The sequence below is a fragment of the Piliocolobus tephrosceles genome, chromosome 19 (genome assembly GCF_002776525.5).
Source record: "Piliocolobus tephrosceles isolate RC106 chromosome 19, ASM277652v3, whole genome shotgun sequence".
In the NCBI taxonomy this organism is placed as follows: Eukaryota; Metazoa; Chordata; class Mammalia; order Primates; family Cercopithecidae; genus Piliocolobus; species Piliocolobus tephrosceles.
The window spans coordinates 1,813,382-1,835,696 of record NC_045452.1 but is presented as its reverse complement, the minus strand read 5'-3'; the positions used below and the strand labels follow the sequence as shown (position 1 = coordinate 1,835,696).

Below are 22,315 nucleotides of genomic sequence, written 5' to 3'. Positions count from 1 at the left end.
GAACCCAGAAAAAGCAGTCATAACTTGTGGTAGAGACTTAACCATTCCCTAACTGCAGGAAGAGCAAGCAGAGTAACTTTTGTTCCAGAGTACAAATGGGATGCAAGGAATAAACTACCAGGAAAGCAGGCAGCTCGCACCCACTCCCAAGATTTAGCCATCATCTGCATAAAATACTTACTAATCTAAGGCTTACTCCTATAAGGCTGCACATTTTACTACAGAGTTAAGTATGTATTTCTTTATAAAGTGCTTGCCTCCAAGAAAGATGCAAATGGCTGCGAAGTGCACAAATACTTTGTTGTTTGAGCAAGCTGGAGAGCATCTATTTTAATGGTCTAGCTTAGATAATATGGGGTTCAATAAGTGAATGTATTTAAACCTATTGTTACTCTCTTCTTTCTACCTTTTTTGCCCATTTTACTATGCAGGTGTGCTGTTACCAGAATATACATGAAGAGAATCAGAAATTTAATCGCTTTAAAATGTTGATACAGAAATATAATGGTTGTGCGCGGTGCTTCACACCTGTAATCCCAGCACTTTGGGAGGCCGAGGCGGGTGGATCACAAGGTCAGGAGATTGAGACCAGCCTGACCAACATGAAACCCCATCTCTACTAAAAATATAAAAATTAGCCAGGCATGGTGGCGGGTGCCTATAATCCCAGCTACTCAGGAGGCTAAGGTAGGAGAACTGCTTAAACTCAGGACGCAGAGGTTGCAGTGAACTGAGATCGTACCACTGCACTCCAGCCTGGGCGACAGAGCGAGACTTCTCAAAAAAAACGAAGAAATATAAAAGATAAGACTAACATTAGCTTTCACGATTACTTGTACATTCTTTTTTTTTTTTTTTTTTTTTTTTTTTAAAAAGCTCTCATTCTGTCACCCAGGCTGGAATGCAGTGGCATGATCTTGGCTCACTACAACCTCTGCTTCCTGGGTTCAAGAGATTCTCATGCCTTAGCCTCCCAGGTAGCTAGGATTACAGGTGTGCGCCAACCCGCCTGGCTAACTGTTTTTTTGTATTTTTAGTAGAGGCAGGGTTTCGCCATGTTGGCTGGGGTCGTCTCAAACTCCTGACCTCAACTGATCCACCCGCCTCAGCTTCCTAAAGTGCTGGGACTACAGGCGTGAGCCAGGGCACCCAGTCTCAGGATTATTTGTACATTTCTATTCACATTTTTTCTCTACCAATGAGGAACTTGAGTCATAAACATAATTTATAATTTTGATCATTAAAAATTATTGGGCAGGCCAGGTGCAGTGGCTCACACCTATAATCCCAGCACTTTGGGAGGCCGAGGTAGGCGGATCACGAGGTCAGGAGATCGAGAACATCTGGGCTAACAAATCCCATCTCTACTAAAAATACCAAAAGATTAGCTGGGTGTGGTGGTGGGCGCCTGTGGTGGTGGGCAACTGTGGTCCCAGCTACCCAGGAGGCTGAGGCAGTAGAATGGTGTGAACCCAGAAGATGGAGCTTGTAGTGAGCCAAGATGGCGTCACTGCACTCCAGCCTGGGCAACAGAGCAAGGCTCCATCTCAAACAAAAAAAGAAAAAGAAAAAGAAAAAATTATTGGGCAATATACATCCACACAAAAACTTGCACAGGAATATTCACAGCAACATTATACGTAATAGTAAACAAGTAGAAACAACCTAAATTTCCATTAACTCATGAACGAATAAACAAAATGTGGCACATCCACACAGTTGAGTATTATTTGACTGTAAAAAGTAATGAAGTACTGATACATGTTACAACATGGATGACCTTTGAAAACATTATGCTAGGCCGGGCGCCGTGGCTCAAGCCTGTAATCCCAGCACTTTGGGAGGCCGAGACGGGCGGATCAGGAGGTCAGGAGATCGAGACCATCCTGGCTAACACGGTGAAACCCCATCTCTACTAAAAAATACAAAAAACTAGCCAGGCAAGGTGGCTGGCGCCTGTAGTCCCAGCTACTCGGGAGGCTGAGGCAGAAGAATGGCGTAAACTTGGGAGGCGGAGCTTGCAGTGAGCTGAGATCCGGCCACTGCACCCCAGCCTGGGTGACAGAGCCAGACTCCGTCTCAAAAAAAGAGAAAACATTATGCTAAATCAGCCAGGTGCAGCAGCTCATGCCTGTAATCCCAGTACTCTGGGAGGCTGAGGCAGGCGGATCACTTGAGGTCAGGAGTTGGAGACCAGCCTGGCCAATATGGTGAAACCCCATCTCTGCTAAAACCAAAAATAAGCTGTGCATGGTGGTGGGCACCTGTAATCCCAGCTACTCAAGAGGCTGAGGCTGGAGAATTGCTTGAACCTTAAAGTTGGAAGTTGCAGTGAGCCCAGATCATGCCACTGCACGCCAGCCTGTGCAACAGAGCAAGGTGATGTCTTAAAAAACAGCAACAAGAACAACAAAAAAAATACATTATGCTAAGTAAAAATGCCAATCACAAAAGACCACACAGTGGTCGGGCACGGTGGATCACGCCTGTAATCCCAGCATTTCGAGAGGCCGAGATGGGCAGATTACCTGAGGTCAGGAGTTCGAGACCAGCCTGAGCAATATGGAGAAACCCCCGTCTCTACTAAAAACACAAAAAATTAGCTGGGCGTGGTGGCACATGCCTGTAATCCCAGCTACTCGGGAGGCTGAGACAGGAGAATCGTTTGAACCCGGGAGATGGAGGTTGCAGTGAGCTGAGATGGTGCCACTGTACTCCAGCCTGGGTAACGAGAGTGAAACTGTGTCTCAAAACAACACCACCACCGCTGCCACATAGTGAACTGTTCTATTTATGTGTATCTCCTGAATAGGCAAATCAATAAAAACAGAATGGAGATCAGTGGGTGCCTGGTGTGGGTTGGGGTTGGGACCTGGGCTAGTGGGAATGGGAAGTGGCTGCTGATGCGTATTGTGTTTCTTTTTGGAGAACTGAAAGTGCTCTAAATTCAGATTGTGGTGATAAATTCTGGGAATACACTAAAACCACTGAACTAGACTTTTTATTTTTAATACATAGAGACATGGTCTCCCTATGTTCCCCAGTCTGGTTTTGAACTCAGGGGCTCAAGCAATCTTCCTGAGGCCTTGGCCTCCCAAACAGCTGGGATTACAGGCATGAGTCCCTGTGCCCAGCCTGAACTGGACCTTTTCAAATGGGTGAATTTTATGGTATGTAAAATATATCTCAATAAAGCTGTAAAAAAATATATATATCATTGGGCAAGATGTTCAGTGCAGCATGACCTACGTAGGGCAACACAGGAAATAATGCAAATGCTGTGTAGTCGTCATCCAGTGAAAAAAAGGAATAATAATCCAAATGCTCCCCTCAATAATAAGGGAACAGGCCAGGCATGGTGGCTCACACCTCTAATCCCAGTGCTCACTACTACACTCCAGCCTGGGCAACAGAGCAAGACCCTGTCCCCGAAATCATAATCATAATCATAATCATAATCATAATTATAAGAGAATAATCACTGAGTAAAAACATTTATTCAGCGAATGAAATTTCATGCACTTAGTAGACTAACTATTTTTAAAGTTTATGTTGTAAAGTGCAAAATAAAATGGCTATACAGCTGAATGTACATTATAATTAGTTATCTATAGTATATATGTATGCAAAAATAAAAGAAGCGTATGCTTACTTTTTCCTTTTAATGTCGTTATTACTTATAAAGCTAATACCAAATACAAATCAAACCATAGTGAATGGGAAGAACCTTAACATGATCACTTATCCGATACTTAACACCAGAAACCGCTACATCTAACCTGTTAGGTATAGTTGGGGAACTTCCATAATCCTATTCCCCAGGAAAGAAAAAGGCTACCTTCTAGTTTCACCCTTATGAACTTCTACCAATGGATAATCGGTGTAAGCTGTTAACTGTTGAGAACACCCCACTGTAAAAATCAAATTAGCTGGGCGCGGTGGCTCAAGCCTGTAATCCCAGCACTTTGGGAGGCCGAGACGGGCGGATCATGAGGTGAGGAAATCGAGACCACCCTGGCTAACATGGTGAAACCCCGTCTCTACTAAAAATACAAAAAACTAGCCGGGCGAGGTGGCGGGCGCCTGTAATCCCGGCTACTCAGGAGGCTGAGGCAGGAGAATGGCGTAAAACCCGGGAGGCGGAGCTTGCAGTGAGCTGAGATCCGGCCACTGCACTCCAGCCCGGGTGAAAGAGCAAGACTCCGTCTCAAAAAAAAAAAAAAAATTAAATTAAACCAACAGTAAACCATACCAAACAGAATCTGCTTATAAACTAGAAAAATAAGAATAAACAGACCTTCAGAAATTTCTTTGTCCAGAGATTTTAGCTCTTCTTCAATTTCAGTTTTAACTTTTAATAAAATTTCTTGATCCAGAGATTGTGAAGCTACATCTAGTTGAACCCCTGAAAGCAACAAAAAAGGTTATTATTGAAAGAGGGAGAGAGAAATCATTAGAATATAATAGCACTTTTTTCTTTCTTTTGAGACGGAGTCTCGCACTGTCACTGGGGCTGGTGTGCACTGGCGCGATCTCCACTCACTACAACCTCCACCTCCCAGGTTCAAGCCATTCTCCTGCCTCAGCCTCCCGAGTAACTGGGATTACAGGTGCCCGCCACCATGCCCAGGTAATTTTTTTGTATTTTTAGTAGAGACGGGGTTTCACTATGTTGGCCAGGCTGGTCTCATACTCCTGACCTTGTGATCCGCCCACCTCGGCCTCCCAAAGTGTTGGGATTACAGGCGTAAGCCACGGCGCCTGTCCCTACAATACCACTTTAATAAGCCAAAAAATGCAAAATCATAATTCATTATCAAAATTAGGGAGGGTAGGAAATCCTTTTGCAATAATTAAAAAACAAAACAGAACAAAACAAAAACAACCTTTAGTAGAAATACTTGGGCCTATTTATTGAGAGTAAGTTTCCACCTTTCTAGATGTTTCTGCCAGAAACAGGGAAATGGAGCTGAATCTTCAGAAACACATTAACTCAAGAGGAGGTTGGGAAAGATGTATCAATAAGTGAGGCCAGTCCTCTTTCCGTAGACAATGTATTCTTTTTAAAAAGTATGATGTTGGAATATGATAAAAACAAAAACAATTGGTGTTATTAATATTTTAGTGGTGGTGGGAGATGTCCATTCCCCCCACTTCAAATTACATAGATCCCTAACTGTATCTCACTTTTGGACATGTTTTTAAATGATACACTTCTAGCATTTTATCCATGCTTTGCAATTTTCTTTCTTTTCTTCTCCCTATCCTGCCCACAATAGTTAGTTGACCGCTGCTTCAGTCCACAAAGCACACAACCGAGGCTAAAATCTCACCACTGTGGGTGTAATGATTTCTTTGTGCCAATCACTTTAGACTTATGAGAGCTATGCTCATCACCAGTCTCTCATGCTTATTACTAGTTAATTCTATTTTGCTACTAACTTTTCTAAATGCAGCAAGATAGTTACTTATCTTTGCAAGTACTAAGGTAGAAAAAAAAGTACTGAAGCCTGAAAGCAGCACCTTTGTCATCTGACAGTCCAATTTCACGCGTTAGTTTTAATGATAACAATACATAATAATGGCTAATATCAAGTGCTGGGGGCAGCATACTAAGTACTTTGTATGTACATGTATGTATGTAGGCATGTGTATACACATGTACACTCATTAAATGCTCATAACAACCCTTTGAGATAGGTATTACTATTATCCTCAATTTGCAGGTGAAAAACCTAAGGCACAGGGAAGAGATCTGACTAAGGGTGCACTGACAGCAGAGCTCAGAGACAAACCCAGGCAGTCATCTTTCAGGGTCTGGGCCCTAACCACTGCACAGTGTCGCCTCTCGCCATTCTTGCAAGCATGGGCTGTATTAAATCAAACACCATGAAGTCCAGGCCTGCCTCTATGACAGTGATCACAGCACAGCAGTTCTTGTTCTTGGGCTTTTTGAGATTTCAGGCTCTTAGAGAATGTGAATAAAATAATGACCCCTCCTCCCAGAATGTTTGGCAAGCAATTTTAGGGCATTCATGGACCCTCTCAGGACCTTTATAAGCCTTGGTTTAAACACTTTACTAATTACCATCTAATACTCCTTTTTTTTTTTTTTGAGACAGTCTCACTCTGTCCCCCAGGCTGGAGTGCAGTGGCGCAATCTTGGCTCGCTGCAAGCTCCACCTCGTGAGCTCACGCCATTCTCCTGCCTCAGCCTCCCGAGTAGCTGGGACTACAGGTGCCCACCACCATGCCTGCCTAATATTTTGTATTTTTAGTAGAGACGGAGTTTCAACGTGTTAGCCAGGATGGTCTCAAATCTTCTGACCTCGTGATCCACCTGCCTTGGCCTCCCAAAGTGCTGGGATTACAGGCGTGAGCCACTGTGCCCGGCCCATCTAATTCTCCTTCTTTCCCCTCCCTGAATCCACATACTCACACCCACTGCATAATCTAGCCCTCTTTCATTTGGTTCATGTACTATAGTTTTCTACTATTGGGTAACCTGACTTAATGAGCAGTGGCCAATGATCACCAACCACTAAAAGGCTCCAGGAGACAGATCAAGACGAGTAATCTCAGGGTATGGAGGTGAGACAGAGTAGGAAATGGGACTGGGCCCCACCCCACTCCTGTGTTTTTCCATCCGTTCTCAGTGACCACACCTTACAGCACCACCCCAATTGGCGCCATACCTGCTGACCAGACTTTGCAGGTATGGTATGAAGAAACTATAGGCAGCACCCCGCCATAAATCTTACTCAAGGGAGTTGGTTCTACCACGCACATGAGCCCAAGGACAATGACCAATCCTAATCTCCAGCCTCATTATAATACTAAAATCACCACCCAGGAAGGGGCTTCTCTGCCACTTTCTGATCATGTGTTCGCATGATTCCTTACCGTGTCTGCACTCCACCCCACACACGTAGTGATGCTCACCTGCCTTGTGAATCATGCATGTCACCCTCCGTAAGACACTGCAATGCACGCCCCTTGGAGATCCAGCTGGAGAACCCTTCATCCTGTGCTATCTCCCTTATGTCCGACCTTTCTAGGCATAAGTCTTTTTTTGTTGTTGTTTAAGAGTTATGCTCTTGTTGCCTAGGTTGGAGTGCAATGGTACAATCTCGGCTCACTGCAACCTCCGCCCCCCGGGTTCAAGTGATTCTCCTGCCTCACCCTCCCGAGTAGCTGGGATTAGAGGCGCCTGCCACCACGCCCAGCTCATTTTTTGTATTTTTAGTAGAGATGGGGTTTCATCATGTTGGCTACTAGTCTTGAACTCCTGACCTCGTGATCCACCCACCTCGGCCTCCCACAGTGCTGGGATTACAGGCGTGAGCCACCGTGCCCAACCCATAAGTCTTAAGCCTTGTCTGGGAAACTTGCTTGGCCTTGTGTCAATTTCTATTACACAGGAGCCTAAGAACCTGTGGTTGGTAATAGGGGGAAAAAACAAAGAAAGGATTTGTATCCAGAGACTAGAACATAAAGGAAACCAAAACGTTTCTCCTAAATTAAAAGTGGGCAAATTTCGGGGTAAAACAGCATAGTTCCTTTTATAGCTTTAAAAGCTTATATAAAAAGCTCAAGTTCTCCCTACATTACAAAAATATTCTTTCTTAATTTTTTTTCTTCTACTTTCAGATGATTTCAGTACTACAGAGCAAAAATTTCCATTTAAACAAAAACTTTCGGATAAACAGAGCCAAACTGGCCAGGTGCAGTGGCTCATACCTGTAATCCCAGCACTTCAGGAGGCCAAGGCGGGTGGATTACCTGAGGTCAGGAATTCAAGACTAGCCTGGCCAACATGGTGAAATCCCGTCTCTACTAAAAAAACAAAAACTTACTGGGTGTGGTGGCGGGCGCCTGTAATCACAGCTACAGGCGGGAGAATCACTTGAACCCTGGAGGCAGAAGTTGCAGTGAGCCCAGATCAAGCCACTGCACTCCAGCCTGGGTGACAAGAGCAAAACTCTGTCTCAAAAAAAAAAAGGAGCCAAATCAATTGACATATGCAGCAGAATCCACATTCCCGGGACACGGGCCAGATTCACAATCGCATCAATAATCCCAGCTTGGTTTTTAGCCAGAGGCATACAGGGAAGTCAAGATAATTCAGAGCCATCCTAGGAATCTCACTCATTTCTGGAACTTAAATTCAGGTTTACCTGAACACCCAGAGGATGTTGAATTGTATACTTAGCGCCTAACCTTTTTGTTAGAGGAGACTGATTTTTCATTTCCCTGAAGACTTGAGATAAGTAACTTGTGGGGACAATGAAGTCCCTACCTGGGTGTGCGGGGAGGGCTCTGCAATCAATTATACTTCTCCACCATGCAAGAATTTCAGCAAAACAAACAAACAAACAAACAAACAAACAAACAAACAAAAAGCAGCATGAACTGGGCCACCAAGTTGCAGGTCTACCTACTATTCATTTATATTGAGACTTTTTTATTTTCTAGCAAAAGAGTGTTGCTGCTAAAAAGACTTTTTTTTTTTTTTTGAGACAGAGTCTTGGTTTGTTACCCAGGCTATAGGGCAGTGACATGATCTCGGCTAACTGCAACCTCTGCCTCCCAGGTTCCAGTGATTCTCCTGCCTCAGCCTCCCAAGTAGCTGGGACTACAGGCATGCACCACCACACCCAGCTAATTTTTGTATTTTTAGTAGAGACGGCATTTCACCATGTTGGCCAGGATGGTCTCGATCTCCCGACCTCGTGATCTGCCTGCCCCGGCCTCCCAAAGTGCTGGGATTACAGGCGGGAGCCACAGCACCCAGCCATGTGGGGTTTTTCTTTTTTTTTGGTAGAGACAAAGTTTTGCCTTCTTGGCCAGGCTGGTCTCAAATTCCTGGGCTCAAGCAATCCTCCTACCTTGGCCTCCCTCATGCTGGGATTATAGGCATGAGCCACCAGGCTCTGCCCATGTTTTCATTTTTTGCAACCAAATTAAAGAATCCCAAATTCACAGATGGGCTTTGAATTAATTAATTCTATTAAGTCAAGAAACTTGATTATTCTATCATTTACAGGTATTTAAAATACTTTTAAAAAACAAACAAAAGGTTAAACATTTTTACATATCACAGATTCTGATTCATTTTCTACTTTTAAAGCTGACAAAAATAACTTTCCTTTAAGTGACATAAAACACTTTCCTTATGAGCTAAGACTGAACAAAATAAAACTCAAATCCTTATTTTTTTTACTTTTTGAGAATGGGATCTCACTCCATTGCCCAGACAGGTCTCGAACTCCTGGGCTCAAGCCATCCTCCTGCCTCTGCCTCCCTAAGTGCTAGGATCCTTAAAAGCTGAAATGTAACACAAAGGATCTCCTCAATGTCACCAATAACATATAGTTTGCTTAATGACATTTCACTTATTTCTGCCTAAGTAAATATCTTTGATAAACTACATTCATAAAAACTTGAAAATGTTACATAAAACAATCTATTATGCAAAATTTGAGGCCACTTTATCCTAGAAAGCTATCCCATTTATCCTAATCTTTATAAATTCTCATAAAGCATCAAAGTCTGCCTGTACAGATAAGCTACTAAATCTCCATTACTGTTTACAATTATAACAGGTTTTCCCTTTAGAAGTAATTGTAGTGTTGGATGGCTCTGCAATAGCACTGATTAATACAACTGCACAAGGTACAGTGATCTCCAGAATACATCATGACATTATTAAAGCAAATCAAAAACAAGCTGGGAAATTAATTTACGGCCCATGTTATTTCTTGCAATAAAATTGTCTCTTTACCTTCTAGCTTCCTGGAAAGCAGCCATAAAGTGGATGATAAGCTTTGGAGTCAGGCCTTCTAACTCATCACTTGGGCAAGGAAAATAATCTTCTTGACCCTCTCCTCTTTATGATTATTTTTTTAAATTGAGATAGAGTCTCGCTCTGTAGCCCAGGCTGGAGTACAGTGGTGCAATCTCAGCTCACTGCAACCTCCGCCTCCTGGGTTCAAGCAATTCTCCCACTTCAGCCTCCTGAGTAGCTGGGATTACAGGCGTGTGCCACCATGCCCACCTAATTTTTAAATTTTTAGTAGAGACGGAATTCCGCCATGTTGGCCAGGCTGGTCTCGAACACCTGACCTTAAGTGATCCGCCTGCCTCGACCTCCCGAAGTGCTGGGATTATAGGCATGAGCCACCACGCCCAGCTGAACCTCTCCTCTTACATAAAATGGGAAAATACCCACCACAAAGGGTTGTTGTGAAGAGTAATGAGATAAACACCGAATAGACAGGCACTCCCACTCACCAATTCTTTTCATGCTCTAAAATTGTATTATTAGATAATTATCTTTCCTGACCCCTTATCTCTGTGAACAGAAATCAGCTCACCACAGATTTCTAATCAATGATGCTTATACAGAACCTGCTTTCCACACTGTGAAAGGTAGGAACAGCAGGACAACCTCTGTCAGTTTAGATAATGCCATGTAATATAAAACAGGGCTGTTTTAACACAAACTAGGAGAAATCTTGACCGGCAGTTATTCTTGCTCTTCAACTGCTGCTAGAGAGAATGGCTTAACTTGTGTTGCTTCAATCTGTTGGACATTGCACAACAAATTGGGGAAGTTTTACTAAAAAGCTGTATTCCTGAATACCAGATGTTCTGTGACCTGTTTCCAGGGGTGGTTTGTCTCTAATGGACTTGCCTTCAATTTTTTTCCAGGCTAAGGTAATCTCTGTCATACTGAACAATGTAGGAATTTTGATCAATCACTGTCATGAGCTACCGTGAATGAGCGTGCTTTTAACAGAAATCAGCCCTTCTTGTAGCTACTGACACTCCTTCAAACATACTTCAATGACAGAAACAGAAATAACAACCAGGCTGGAAAAAGTTAGCCCTCCATTCCACAAAAACATTTCTAACTTAACATCTATCATTCTACTCTTGACCTGGCCTTAATCAGAAACTCAGAACATCTAAACATTTTAGACTCCTTGCAGAGAATACAATCTACTGGATCCATTTTTCTGCAAGGTTTCCTGACATGATAAGAAGTCTCCATTCCTCTGCATTGTAGTTTATCCTCATATTAAGCTGGACCATCAGAAAAGTATGTATGGGCTGGGCTCGGTGGCTCACGCCTGTAATCCCAGCACTCTGGGAGGCTGAGGAAGGCGGATTACCTAACGTCGGGAGTTTGAGACCAGCTTGACCAACATGGAGAAACCCTGTCTCTACTAAAAACACAAAATTAGGCCGGGCGTGGTGGCTCATGCCTGTAATCCCAGCACTTTTGGAGGCCGAGGTGGGAGGATCACGTGGTTGGCGGATCACAAGGTCAGGAAATTCAGGCCATCCTGGCCAACATGGTGAAACCTTGTCCCTACATTAAAAATGCAAAAATTAGCTGGTTGTGGCGGCACATGCCTGTAATCCCAGCTACTCGGGAGGCTGAGGCAGGAGAATCGCTTGAATGCAGGAGGCCGAGGATGCTGTGAACTGAGACACGCCACTGCACTTCAGCCTGGGTGACAGAGTGAAACTGTCTCAAAAACAAAAACAAAAAACGAACAACAAAAAATTATGTACATATAATCTAGGTCCGTAGAGAATGTTAACTATTTAACTGAATTGTACTTCAGTGTCACTTCCTTATTTTTATCCAGAATCACATCAAGAGACAATGTTTTGAAATCTAATACCACGTTTCATATTGACATTTCTTTTTTTTCTTTTTTTTTTTTTTGAGACGGAGTCTCACTCTGTTGCCTAGGCTGGAGTGCAGTGGTGCGATCTCGGCTCACTGCAAGCTCTGCCTCCCGGGTTCACGCCATTCTCCTGCCTCAGCCTCCCAAGTACCTGGGACTACAGGCACCCACCACCCACGCCCAGCTAATTTTTTGTATTTTTTAGTAGAGACGGAGTTTTTCATCATGTTAGCCAGGATAGTCTTGATCTCCTGACCTCGTGATCTACCCACCTCGGCCTTCCAAAGTGCTGGGATTACAGCCATGAGACACCATGTCTGGCCGACATTGACAACATTTTCTACAGCATTTCTGTGTCCTATGTTATAAAGCTCTAAATGGGAAAAAAGAAATCTTTTAAAGAACTATTTTCCAACCAAAAGAAACTAGTATCGCTTCTAAATTATAGGGGGGAAAAGACTCCTGGAACTAAGTATGCCCTCTGTTTTATAGTGTGTGTGTATATACATGTATACGTATATATGTATCTGTATATATGTGTATGTGTATATATGTGTGTGTGTATATATATGTGTGTGTGTATATGTAGGTATATATGTATTTGGCTTTGCCAAGAACCAAATTCACAGTTCAGCTCTAGTATAATTGTAGAGGATCTCACAGACTACTTACTTATCTATGATCTGTTATTCCTACTATAGACGTACAATTTTCCTACTCCTGATTTATTTACCATTTAGATTTTTCCATTATGCATCATTATAAGCCACATTAAATTATATGTGATAAGGAATTTTCTTTAAAAGTATTACAATTTTCATCCAGTATGAACTCACTGCCAATTTCTCACTATCTAACAAAACAAGCCAGATGTGGACCATGTTATAGTCCCAGCTACTTGGGAGGCCTAGGCAGGAAGACCCCTTGAGCTCAGGAGTTTGAGGCCATAGTGTGCTATAATCATGCCTGTGAGTAGTCACTGTACTCCAGCCTGGGCGACATAGCAGGAACCCATTACTTTTTTTTTGAGACGGAGTCTCACACTGTTGCCCAGGATGGAGTGCAGTAGTACGATCTCAGCTCACTGCAACCTCCGCCTTCCAGGTTCAAGCGATTATCGCACCTCAGCCTCCCTAGTAGCTAGGATTACAGGCACCTGGCACCATGCCTGGCTAATTTTCTATATTTTTACTACAGACAGGGTTTCACTATGTTGGCCAGGCTGGCCTTGAACTCCTGACCTTGTGATCCGCCCACCTTGGTCTCCCTTAAAATGTGTAAGCCACTGTCCCCGGCCAGCAAGAACCTATTGCTAAAAAACAAAATAAAACAAACAAAAACCTCAAACATATTATTCTACATTTTTGCTTAACATAAACTGCCCTTCTGTTTCCTGATAATTCAAATTCTGTCTACCCTTGAAAAACCAGTTTAACTCTCTAATTCAAAATGTCTTCAATGACTACTATGTTCACAGGTCTATCACTGACCTTAAACATTTATACATTTAGTGTGTGCCACAAAGTTGAACATTTAAACATACATTATCCTATGCTGTTTGATGATTTTGTACTTTATTATTATTCTAATCAGATTACAAACACTTTGGGATATACTTCCTTTGTCCTAGACTTGTGTGAAACATGGACTAAAAAAATACTCAACTACTTTATAGCTACCACTATCTACTACGATAAAGAGTTACAATGTATAGATGTATACGTACAGACAACAAGCTCATTGTATTCTCTATGTATACATAGTAACCTCGCTAGGGAGAGGAGATACTTAAAAAAACACACAATAAAATAAGAATTATAAATAAATTCAGAGGAATAAAAAAACACAAAGTTCCCATTCCAGCAGGTGTAGCTTAAAAATACAAATAAATAAAAAATACAAAGTTGGCTGGGCACGGTGGCTCAAGCCTGTAATCCCAGCACTTTGGGAGGCCGAGGTGGGTGGATCACGAGGTCAGGAGATGGAGACCATCCTGGCTAACACGGTGAAACCCCATCTCTACTAAAAAATACAAAAAAAAAAAAAAAATACAAAGTTATCAGTATATTTTGAGGCTAGCTCAAATGACAAAAGGTAAAATAAATAAGGCTGGGAGCGGTAGCTCACGCCTGTAATCCCAGCACTTTCGGAGGCCGAGGCAGGAGGATCACGAGGTCAGGAGATCAAGACCATCCTGGCTAACACAGTGAAGCCCTGTCTCTACTAAAAACAGAAAAAATAAAAACAAAAAATAGCCAGGCGTGGTGGCAGTGCCTGTAGTTCTGGCTACTTGGGAGGCTGAGGCAGGAGAATGGCATGAACCCGGGAGGCGGAGCTTGCGGTGAGCCGATATTGCACCACTGCACTCCAGCCTCGGCAACAGAGTGAGACTCTGTCTCAAAAAAGAAATAAAATGAGAAGTCGTATTACATTGGGCAAATATGAGAACAGACCAACTGCACAGATAGGAAGATAAATAGAGCATTTATTTATGGCGATGAATCATGATGGAGAATACTGAGAACCAGGAATGGAAAGAATAAGACCTTCACTATTACTTGCATACTTATGAGAGTTTAATCAGTGACTGAACCATAAAACTTTAAATTTAGGTTTATAGTCTGTAAAGGCTGTCAAGTCTATCCTTATTACATGAAGAATATGAGACTTCAGTGAATTTAATGACTAGCCCAAGTTCTAATAAATCACAGAGAAATAACATTAGAAACTACATATTCTGGTAAATAAAATTATTACTGACTCCCAGGACACATGACTATAATTTTTGATGCACAGTGACAAGGAATATATGAAAGAAAGAAAGAAAAAAAAAGACAAGGAATATATGAATGCTTTATCTGCCATCTGTCCTCTGCCCTTTTTGGAAAATCTACATACCCAAAACATACATACACCCACACATCCAATCACACCACCATCAATACCACTACCATCCTACAAAGCAAATGACAAAAATGTCATGGTTACCATATGCCTCACTCACCCCACCAGATTAAAGAAAAGCAGCTGATTAAAGGAGAGCTTATTCTCATGAGACTAATGTGATGCTGATTACACACCACAAGTTGTCATACTTCATAATAAACCATGTGGAAAACCTAAACCAGAAAATGTCTGCTGCTGTTAGGACACAAAGGCTATTTATTTAGCTGACCAGTGACACAGATAGATTCAGTGATTTGCATTTAATTAATCCTCTCCACCTAGGTTTTCTAAAGCACAGAGCTACACAGTAGGGTCAATGCTGCATAAATCCTGGACTATAAACCGAGAGACAAATATTTCAAAGATAAACAGACTTTAGCACACTAAATCCCACCCACTTCAGTTTCAAATGAAGCCAAGTGAGTCAGTAATCATTATATTCCAGCCCTGAAATTCATTCAGAGCTATCAAAGTGAATAGAAGATTAACAAGTTCAGCCAAGTTGAAAGAACTAGAGCTTCCGGAGCAAAATACTTTCTAAATCTATGGTTCCCCAAACTGGGGACACATTTAAATTACCTATAAAACACATTAAATTATAGATTTCAGGTCCTAGCATGCAGTATCTAGTCCTGTAGGTCTGGGGTAGAGCTCCATGATCTTTGTTTTAGCAAGTATTCAGGCAGTTAGCCTTGCAAATAACACTCTAGACAGTGCAAATAATTACAATCAAATCAAAAAGGTACATTGAACATATAGACAGAATGGTTCAATTGTTCATTAAATAGCAAAAACAAATACCTCAAAATATACCTTACTGGACCAGCAATTAAGAAACCAGATGTTGGCTGGGCACAGTGGCTCATGCCTGTAATCCCAGCATTTTGGGGGGCCAAGGCGAGTGGATCACCTGATGTCAGGAGTTTGACAGCAGCCTGGCCAACATGGTGAAATCACATCTCTACTAAAAATACAAAAATTGGCTGTGCGTGGTGGCACGCTCCTATAATCCTAGCTACTAAGGAGACTGAGGCATGAGAATTGCTTGAACCCAGAAAGCGGAGGTTGCAATAAGCAGAGATTGCACCACTGCACTCCAGCCTGGGCAAGAGTGTGAGAGACTGTCTCAAAAAAAAAAAGAAAGAAAAGAAACCAGATGTTTGGCCCTCCCACTTTGGGAGGCTAAGGCACAAAGATCACCTGAGCTCAGAAGTTTTGAGACCAGCCTGAGGAACATGGTTGAACAGACATCTCTACAAAAAAATAAATAAAGGAACAAGATTTTTTTTTTTTTTTTTTTTAAGACGTAGCCTCACTCCGTTGCCTGGAATGGAATGCATGGCAGGAACTCAGCTCACTCCAACCTCCGCCTCCCAGGTTCAAATGATTCCCCTGCCTCGGCCTCCCGAGTAGCTGGGACTACAGGCGCGTGCCACCCACTCCTGGATAATTTTTGGTATTTTTATTTTATTTTATTTTATTTTATTTGAGATGGAGTCTCGCTCTGTCGCCCAGGCTGGAACAGTGGCCGGATCTCAGCTCACTGCAAGCTCCGCCTCCCGGGTTCCGGCCATTCTCCTGCCTTAGCCTCTCGATTAGCTGGGACTACAGGCGCCCGCCACCTCGCCCGGCTAGTTTTTTGTATTTTTTAGTACAGACGGGGTTTCACTGTGTTAGCCAGGATTGGTCTCGATCTCCTGACCTCGTGATCCGCCCGTCTCAGCCTCCCAAAGTGCTGGGATTACAGGCTTGAGCCACCGCGTCCGGCCATTTTTTGTATTTTTAATGGAAATGGGGTTTCACCATGTTAGCCAGGATGGTCTTGATCTCTTGACCTCATGATCTGCCTGCCTCAGCCTCCCAGAGTACTGGGATTACAGGTGGGAGCCACCATGCCCAGCCCTTTTTTTTGTTTTGTTTTAAATAACCAAATTCCAGACAGCCAATCATGATTGCAGGTTTCATGTTCTAGTGTTACCATACCCCCTAAGCATCCTGCAGATTGGGAGACAGACTGATGGAGGACAGATCTGAGGGAAAAGAATGCAGAATTCCACCATGTACCACCCAAGGTCTGGCTTCACAGTGGTTGAGATCAATCATCTTCTGTTCCTGATAGAAAAGCTAAGATAAGAATGAAACAGTACACATCTCTGGAAATATTATGGCTCAATTTCAAATTGGGTTATACAAATCTGCCTTGAAAAGCTGACTTGAGCCGGTCGCAGTGGCTCACGCCTGTAATCCCAACACTTTGGGAGGTCGGAAATTCGAGACCAGCCTGACCAACATGGAGAAACCCCATCTCTACTAAAAACATAAAATTAGCCAGGCGTGATGGCGCGTGCCCATAATCCCAGTTACTTGGGAGGCTGAGGCAGGAGAATCACTCGAACCTGGGAGGCAGAGGTTGCAGTGAGCCAAGATCGCGCCACTGCACTCCAACCTGGGCAAAAGAGCGAAAGTCTGCCTTAAAAAAAAAAAAAAAAAAAAAAAAAAAAGCTGATTTGAGATGGCAGGACACCCCAAATTGATCTATACATTCAATGTAATCCCCATCAAAATTCCAACTATGTTTTTTCCAGAAACAGACAAGCCAATCCTAAAATTAATATGGAATTGCAAGAGACACAGAATAGTCAAAGAAATCTTGGAAAAGGAAGAACAAAGTTGAAGGGCTCACACTTCATAATTTCAAAGTTTACTACAAAGCTACAGCAATAAAGATAGTATGGTATAACAACAGGTATACAGACCAATGGAATTGAATTGAGAAGGGAAAAATAAATCCATACATCTACGGTCCACTGATTTTTGAGAAAGGTACCAAGGTCAATCAAAGGGAGAAAGAATAACTTTTCAACGAATGGTGCTGAGACAACTAGAGATCCCCATGTGTATTCATCCATTTTCTTTAGTTTATGAAAGAATACCTGCAACTGGATAGTTTATAAAGAAAAGGAATTTATTTCTCACAGTTCTGCAGGCTGAAAAGTCCAAGGTTGAGGGGCTGCCTTTGACCCCAGAGTCCCAAGGCAGCACAGAGTATTACAGGGCCAGGGGGCTGAGCACGCTAATGTGGAGCTCCCGGTCTTCCTCTTCTAGTAAAGCCGCCGGTTCCACTCACATAACTCAGTAATCCACTAACCCACGAATGGGTCAATCCATCTGTAACCGCTACTATGCTTTGTTTAACCCCTCCAAACCTCATGTTGAGAGCTGGTCCCAAATGTTGGAGGTGGGGATTAATGGGAGATGTTTGGGTCACGGGAGTGGATCCCTCATGGATGACCTGGTACTGTCCTCAAGGTTCTCAGTGAGTTCTTGCTCATTTAGTTTCTGCCGGAACTAGTTGTTAAAAAGAGCGTGGCACCTCCCTTCCTTTTCTCACTCGCCTCTTTTCTTGTCATGTGATCTCTGCACACATAAGCTTCCCCTTTTCACCATGAGTGGAAGCAGTTTGAGGCCCTCACCAGATGCAGACACCAGCGCCATGCTTCTTATACAGCCTGAAGAACCAAGAGTCAGGGCACCGTGGCTCACGCCTGTAATCCCAGCACTTTGGGGGGCCGAGGTGGGCGGATCACGAGGTTAGGAGATCCAGACCAGTCTGGCTAACATGGTGAAACCCCACCTCTACTAAAAATACTAAAACAATTAGGAATGGTGGCAGGCGCCTATAGTCCCAGCTACTCAGGAGGCTGAGGCAGGAGAATGGCGTGAACCCAGGAGGCGTAGCTTGCAGTGAGCCAAGATTGCTCCACTGCACTCCAGCCTGGGCGACAGAGCGAGACCCCATCTCACAAAAAAATAAAAAAATAAAATAAAATAAAAAAAGAAAGAAACAGGAGCCAAATAAACTTCTTTTCTTTATAAATTACCCAGCCTCAGGTATTCCTTTACAGCAATATAAATGAACAAGCACAAGGACAACGTGCTCAAGATGCAATCACCTCTAAAAGGCCCCGTCTTCTAATACTGCCACACTGGGAGCTAAGCTACAACATGAATTTGAGGAGACACTGAAACCACAGTACTATGCAGAAGAATTTACCTGAATCCCTACTTCAAACCATATGTAAAAATTAACTCAAAACAGATCAGGCCAGGCGCAGTGGCTCACGCCTGTAATCCCAGCACCTTGGGAGGTCGAGGCGGGCAGCATGAGGTCAGGAGTTGGAGACCAGCCTGGCCAACATGGTGAAACCCCGTCTCTACTAAAAATACAAAAATTAGCCAGGCATCGTGGTGCACGCCTGTGGTGCATGCCTGTAATCCCAGCTACTCAGGAGGCTGAGGCAGGAGAATCGCTTGAACCCGGGAAGGTGGAGGTTGCAGTGGGCTGAGATAGCGCCACTACACTCCAGCCTGGGCGACAGAACAAGACTCCATCTCAGGAAAAAAAAACAAAAACAACAACAACAAAGAAACAGATCAAAGACCTAAATTTAAGAGCTGAAACTATAAAATTCTCAAAAGGAAACACAGGTGAAAATGTACATGACCTTGTATTAGGCAATGGTTTCTTAGATAAGACACCCAAAGTATAATAAAGAAAACATAGACAGGCATGGTGCGGTGGCTCACGCCTGTAATCCCAGCACTCTGGGAGGCTAAGGTGGGCGGATCGTCTGAGGTCAGGAGTTCAAGACTAGCCTGGCCAACATGGTGAGACCCCATCTCTACTAAAATTACAAAAAATTAGCTGGACTTGGTGGTGTGCCCCTGTAATCCCAGCTACTCAGGAGGCTGAGGTGGGAGAATTGCTTGAACCTGGGAGACGGAGGTTGCAATGAGCCACGGTAGCGCCACTGCAGTCCAGCTTGGGCAACACATAGAGACTCTGTCTCAAAAAAAAAAAAAAAAAAAAAAAAAGAATTGGTAACTACAAGCCTTTCCTCATGCTCTCAAGAAAAAAGAAAAAAAAAGAAAACACAGAGAAACTGGAATTCACCAAAATTAAAAATGTTTGTATGTCAAAGGATACTGCCAAGAAAGTAAAAAGACAAACTACAGCATGAATGAATATGTCTTGAAATCATGTATCTGATAAGAATCTGGTAATCAAAACATAAGAAGAATTCTTACAACTGCCCACTGTGGCTCACACCTGTAATCCCAACACTTTGTGAGGCCAAGGAGGGCAGATCAATAGAGGTCAGGAGTTCCAGAATAACTCGGCCAACATGGTAAAACTCCGTGTCTACCAAAAATACAAAAATTAGCCAGGTATGGTGGCAGACACCTATAATCCCAGCTACTAAGCAGGCAGAGGCAGAAGAATCGCCTGAACCTGGGAGGCTGAGGTTGCAGTGAGCTAAGACCACACCACTATACTCTAGCCTGGGCAACAGAGCTAGACTCTGTCTCAATAACAACAACAACAACAAAGACTTCTTACAACTCAATTTTTAAAAACTCAAAAAGGCTGGGTGTGGTAGCTCACGCCTGTAATCCCAGCACTTTGGGAGGCCGAGGTGGGCGGATCACCTGAGGTCAGGAGTTTGAGACTAGCCTGACAAACATGGTGAAACCCCGTCTCTACTAAAAATACAAAAATTAGCCGGGCATGGTGGTGGGCACCTGTAATCCCAACTACTCAGCAGGCTGAGGCAGGAGAATCGCTTGAACCCAGGCAGCGGAGGTTGCAGCGAGCCAAGACTGCGCCATTGCACTCCAGCCTGGTGGTGGGGGGGGGAAGAAAAAAAACTAACTAAAACTTGAGCTACCATATGATCCAGCAATCCCACTGCTAGGTATATACCCAAAAAAACGAATCAGTACATCAAAGAGCTACCTGCACTCCTATGTTTGCTGCAGCACTGTTTACAACAGTCAAGGTTTGGAAGCAACCTAAGTGTCCACAAATAGATGAATGGATAAAGAAAATGTGGTACATATAGACAATGGAGTACTATTCAGGCATAAAAAAGAATGAGATCACCTGTAATCCCAGCACTTTGGCAGGCTGAGGCAGGAGGATCACAAGATCAGGAGTTCAAGAACAGCCTGGCCAACATGGTGAAACCCCGTCTCTACTAAAAATACAAAAATTAGTTGGGCATGTTGGCACATGCCTGTAACCCCAGCTACTAAGGAGGCTGAGCTAGGAGAATTGCTTGAACCGGGACCCAGGAGGCAGAGGTTGCAGTAAGCCAAGATCATGCCACTGCACTCCAGCCTGGGGAACAGAGCAAGACCCTGTCTCAAAAAAAAAAAAAAAAAAAAAAGAACGAGGTCCTGTCATTGCAACAACACAACAACATGGATAGAACTGGAGGTCATTGTGTTAAGTTAAATAAGCCAGGCACAGAAAGACAAACATTGCATGTTCTTGCTTATTTCTGAGATGTAAAGAAACAACTGAACTCATGGACACAGAGAATATAAGGATGGTTACCAGAACTAAGAAGAGTAATGGGGGTCTAGGGAACAACAGGAGGTGGGGATGGTTAATGGGTTAAAAAAAAAGAAATAAAGAATGACTAAGACGTACTATTCAACAGCCCCTTAATTGTACATTTGAAAATAACAAAGGGTAACTGAATTGTTCGTAACTCAAAAGATAAATGTTGAGGGACGGATACCCCATTCCCTATGATGTGCTTATTTCTCATTACATGCCTGTATTAAAGTATCTTATGTACCCCATAAATATATACACCTACTATGTACTCAAAAATTTTAAAAAATTAAAAATAAAGCCAGGCGCGGTGGCTCAAGACTGTAATCCCAGCACTTTGGGAGGCCGAGACGGGCGGATCACGAGGTCAGGAGATGGAGACCAGCCTGGCTAACACGGTGAAACCCCGTCTCTACTAAAAATACAAAAAAACTAGCCGGGCGAGGTGGCAGGCGCCTGTAGTCCCAGCTACTCCGGAGGCTGAGGCAGGAGAATGGCGGAAACCCGGGAGGCGGAGTTTGCAGTGAGCTGAGATCCGGCCATTGCACTCCAGCCCGGGCGGCAGAGCAAGACTCCGTCTCAAAAAATAAATAAATAAATAAAAATAAATTTTAAAATTAAAATTAAAAATAAAACCACAATGAGATACACTCAATGAGATTACAGCACATCCACTAGAATAGCTATGCTGGCAAAGAGATGGAGAAACTCTTACATATATTGTTGGCAGGAAGCAAAATGACATAATCACTTCATAAGACAGTTTAGCAATTCCTTTTAAAACAAAATAAACTCTTTTTACCGTATGACCCAGCAGCTGTGCTCCCTGGTATTAACCCAAATGAGTTGAAAACTTACATACACACAAAAACCTACACGCGAACGTTTATTCATAATTGCCAAAACTCGGAAAAAACTGAGATGTTCTTCAAAGGTGACTTGATAAACTATGGCACATCCATACAATGTCATATTATTCAACAATAAAAAGAAATAAGCTACCACAATAAGGCACCACTTCACAACCTTTAGGATGGTTACTATTAAAAACACAGAAAACCAATGTTGGTAAGAATATGGAGAAATGAGAACCTCTGTACACTGCTGATAGGAAGGTTATTTATGCTGTAACAGACGAATCTTGAAAATATTGTGCAAATATGGTTTGGCTGTGTCCCCACCCAAATCTCACCTTGAAATGTAATAATCCCCACATGTCAAGGGTGGGGCCGGGTGGAAACAAACGAATCATGGGGGTGATTTC

At 43.1% G+C, this 22,315-nt stretch overlaps 2 protein-coding genes across 13 annotated transcripts in view; one reads left to right on the top strand and one right to left on the bottom strand.

Moving 5' to 3' along the window:
• MICAL3 (microtubule associated monooxygenase, calponin and LIM domain containing 3) overlaps positions 1–22,315 on the top strand; it is a 1,031,057-nt gene that overhangs the window by 231,755 nt on the left and 776,987 nt on the right. The window lies entirely within an intron of this gene.
• BCL2L13 (BCL2 like 13) overlaps positions 1–22,315 on the bottom strand; it is a 101,284-nt gene that overhangs the window by 43,820 nt on the left and 35,149 nt on the right. For 11 of the 12 annotated variants that reach the window (XR_003306713.2, XM_026447120.2, XM_026447124.2 and 8 more), the window contains one exon: positions 4,298–4,405. Coding sequence is in view for 4 of the 12 variants with exons in the window: in XM_026447120.2 (XP_026302905.1) it covers positions 4,298–4,405 (108 nt within the window). In the remaining 8 variants the exon portion in view is untranslated. Of the gene's footprint in view, positions 1–4,297; positions 4,406–17,854; positions 17,874–22,315 lie in introns of those variants that run through there. The other variant, XM_023193952.1, reaches the window with a different exon arrangement.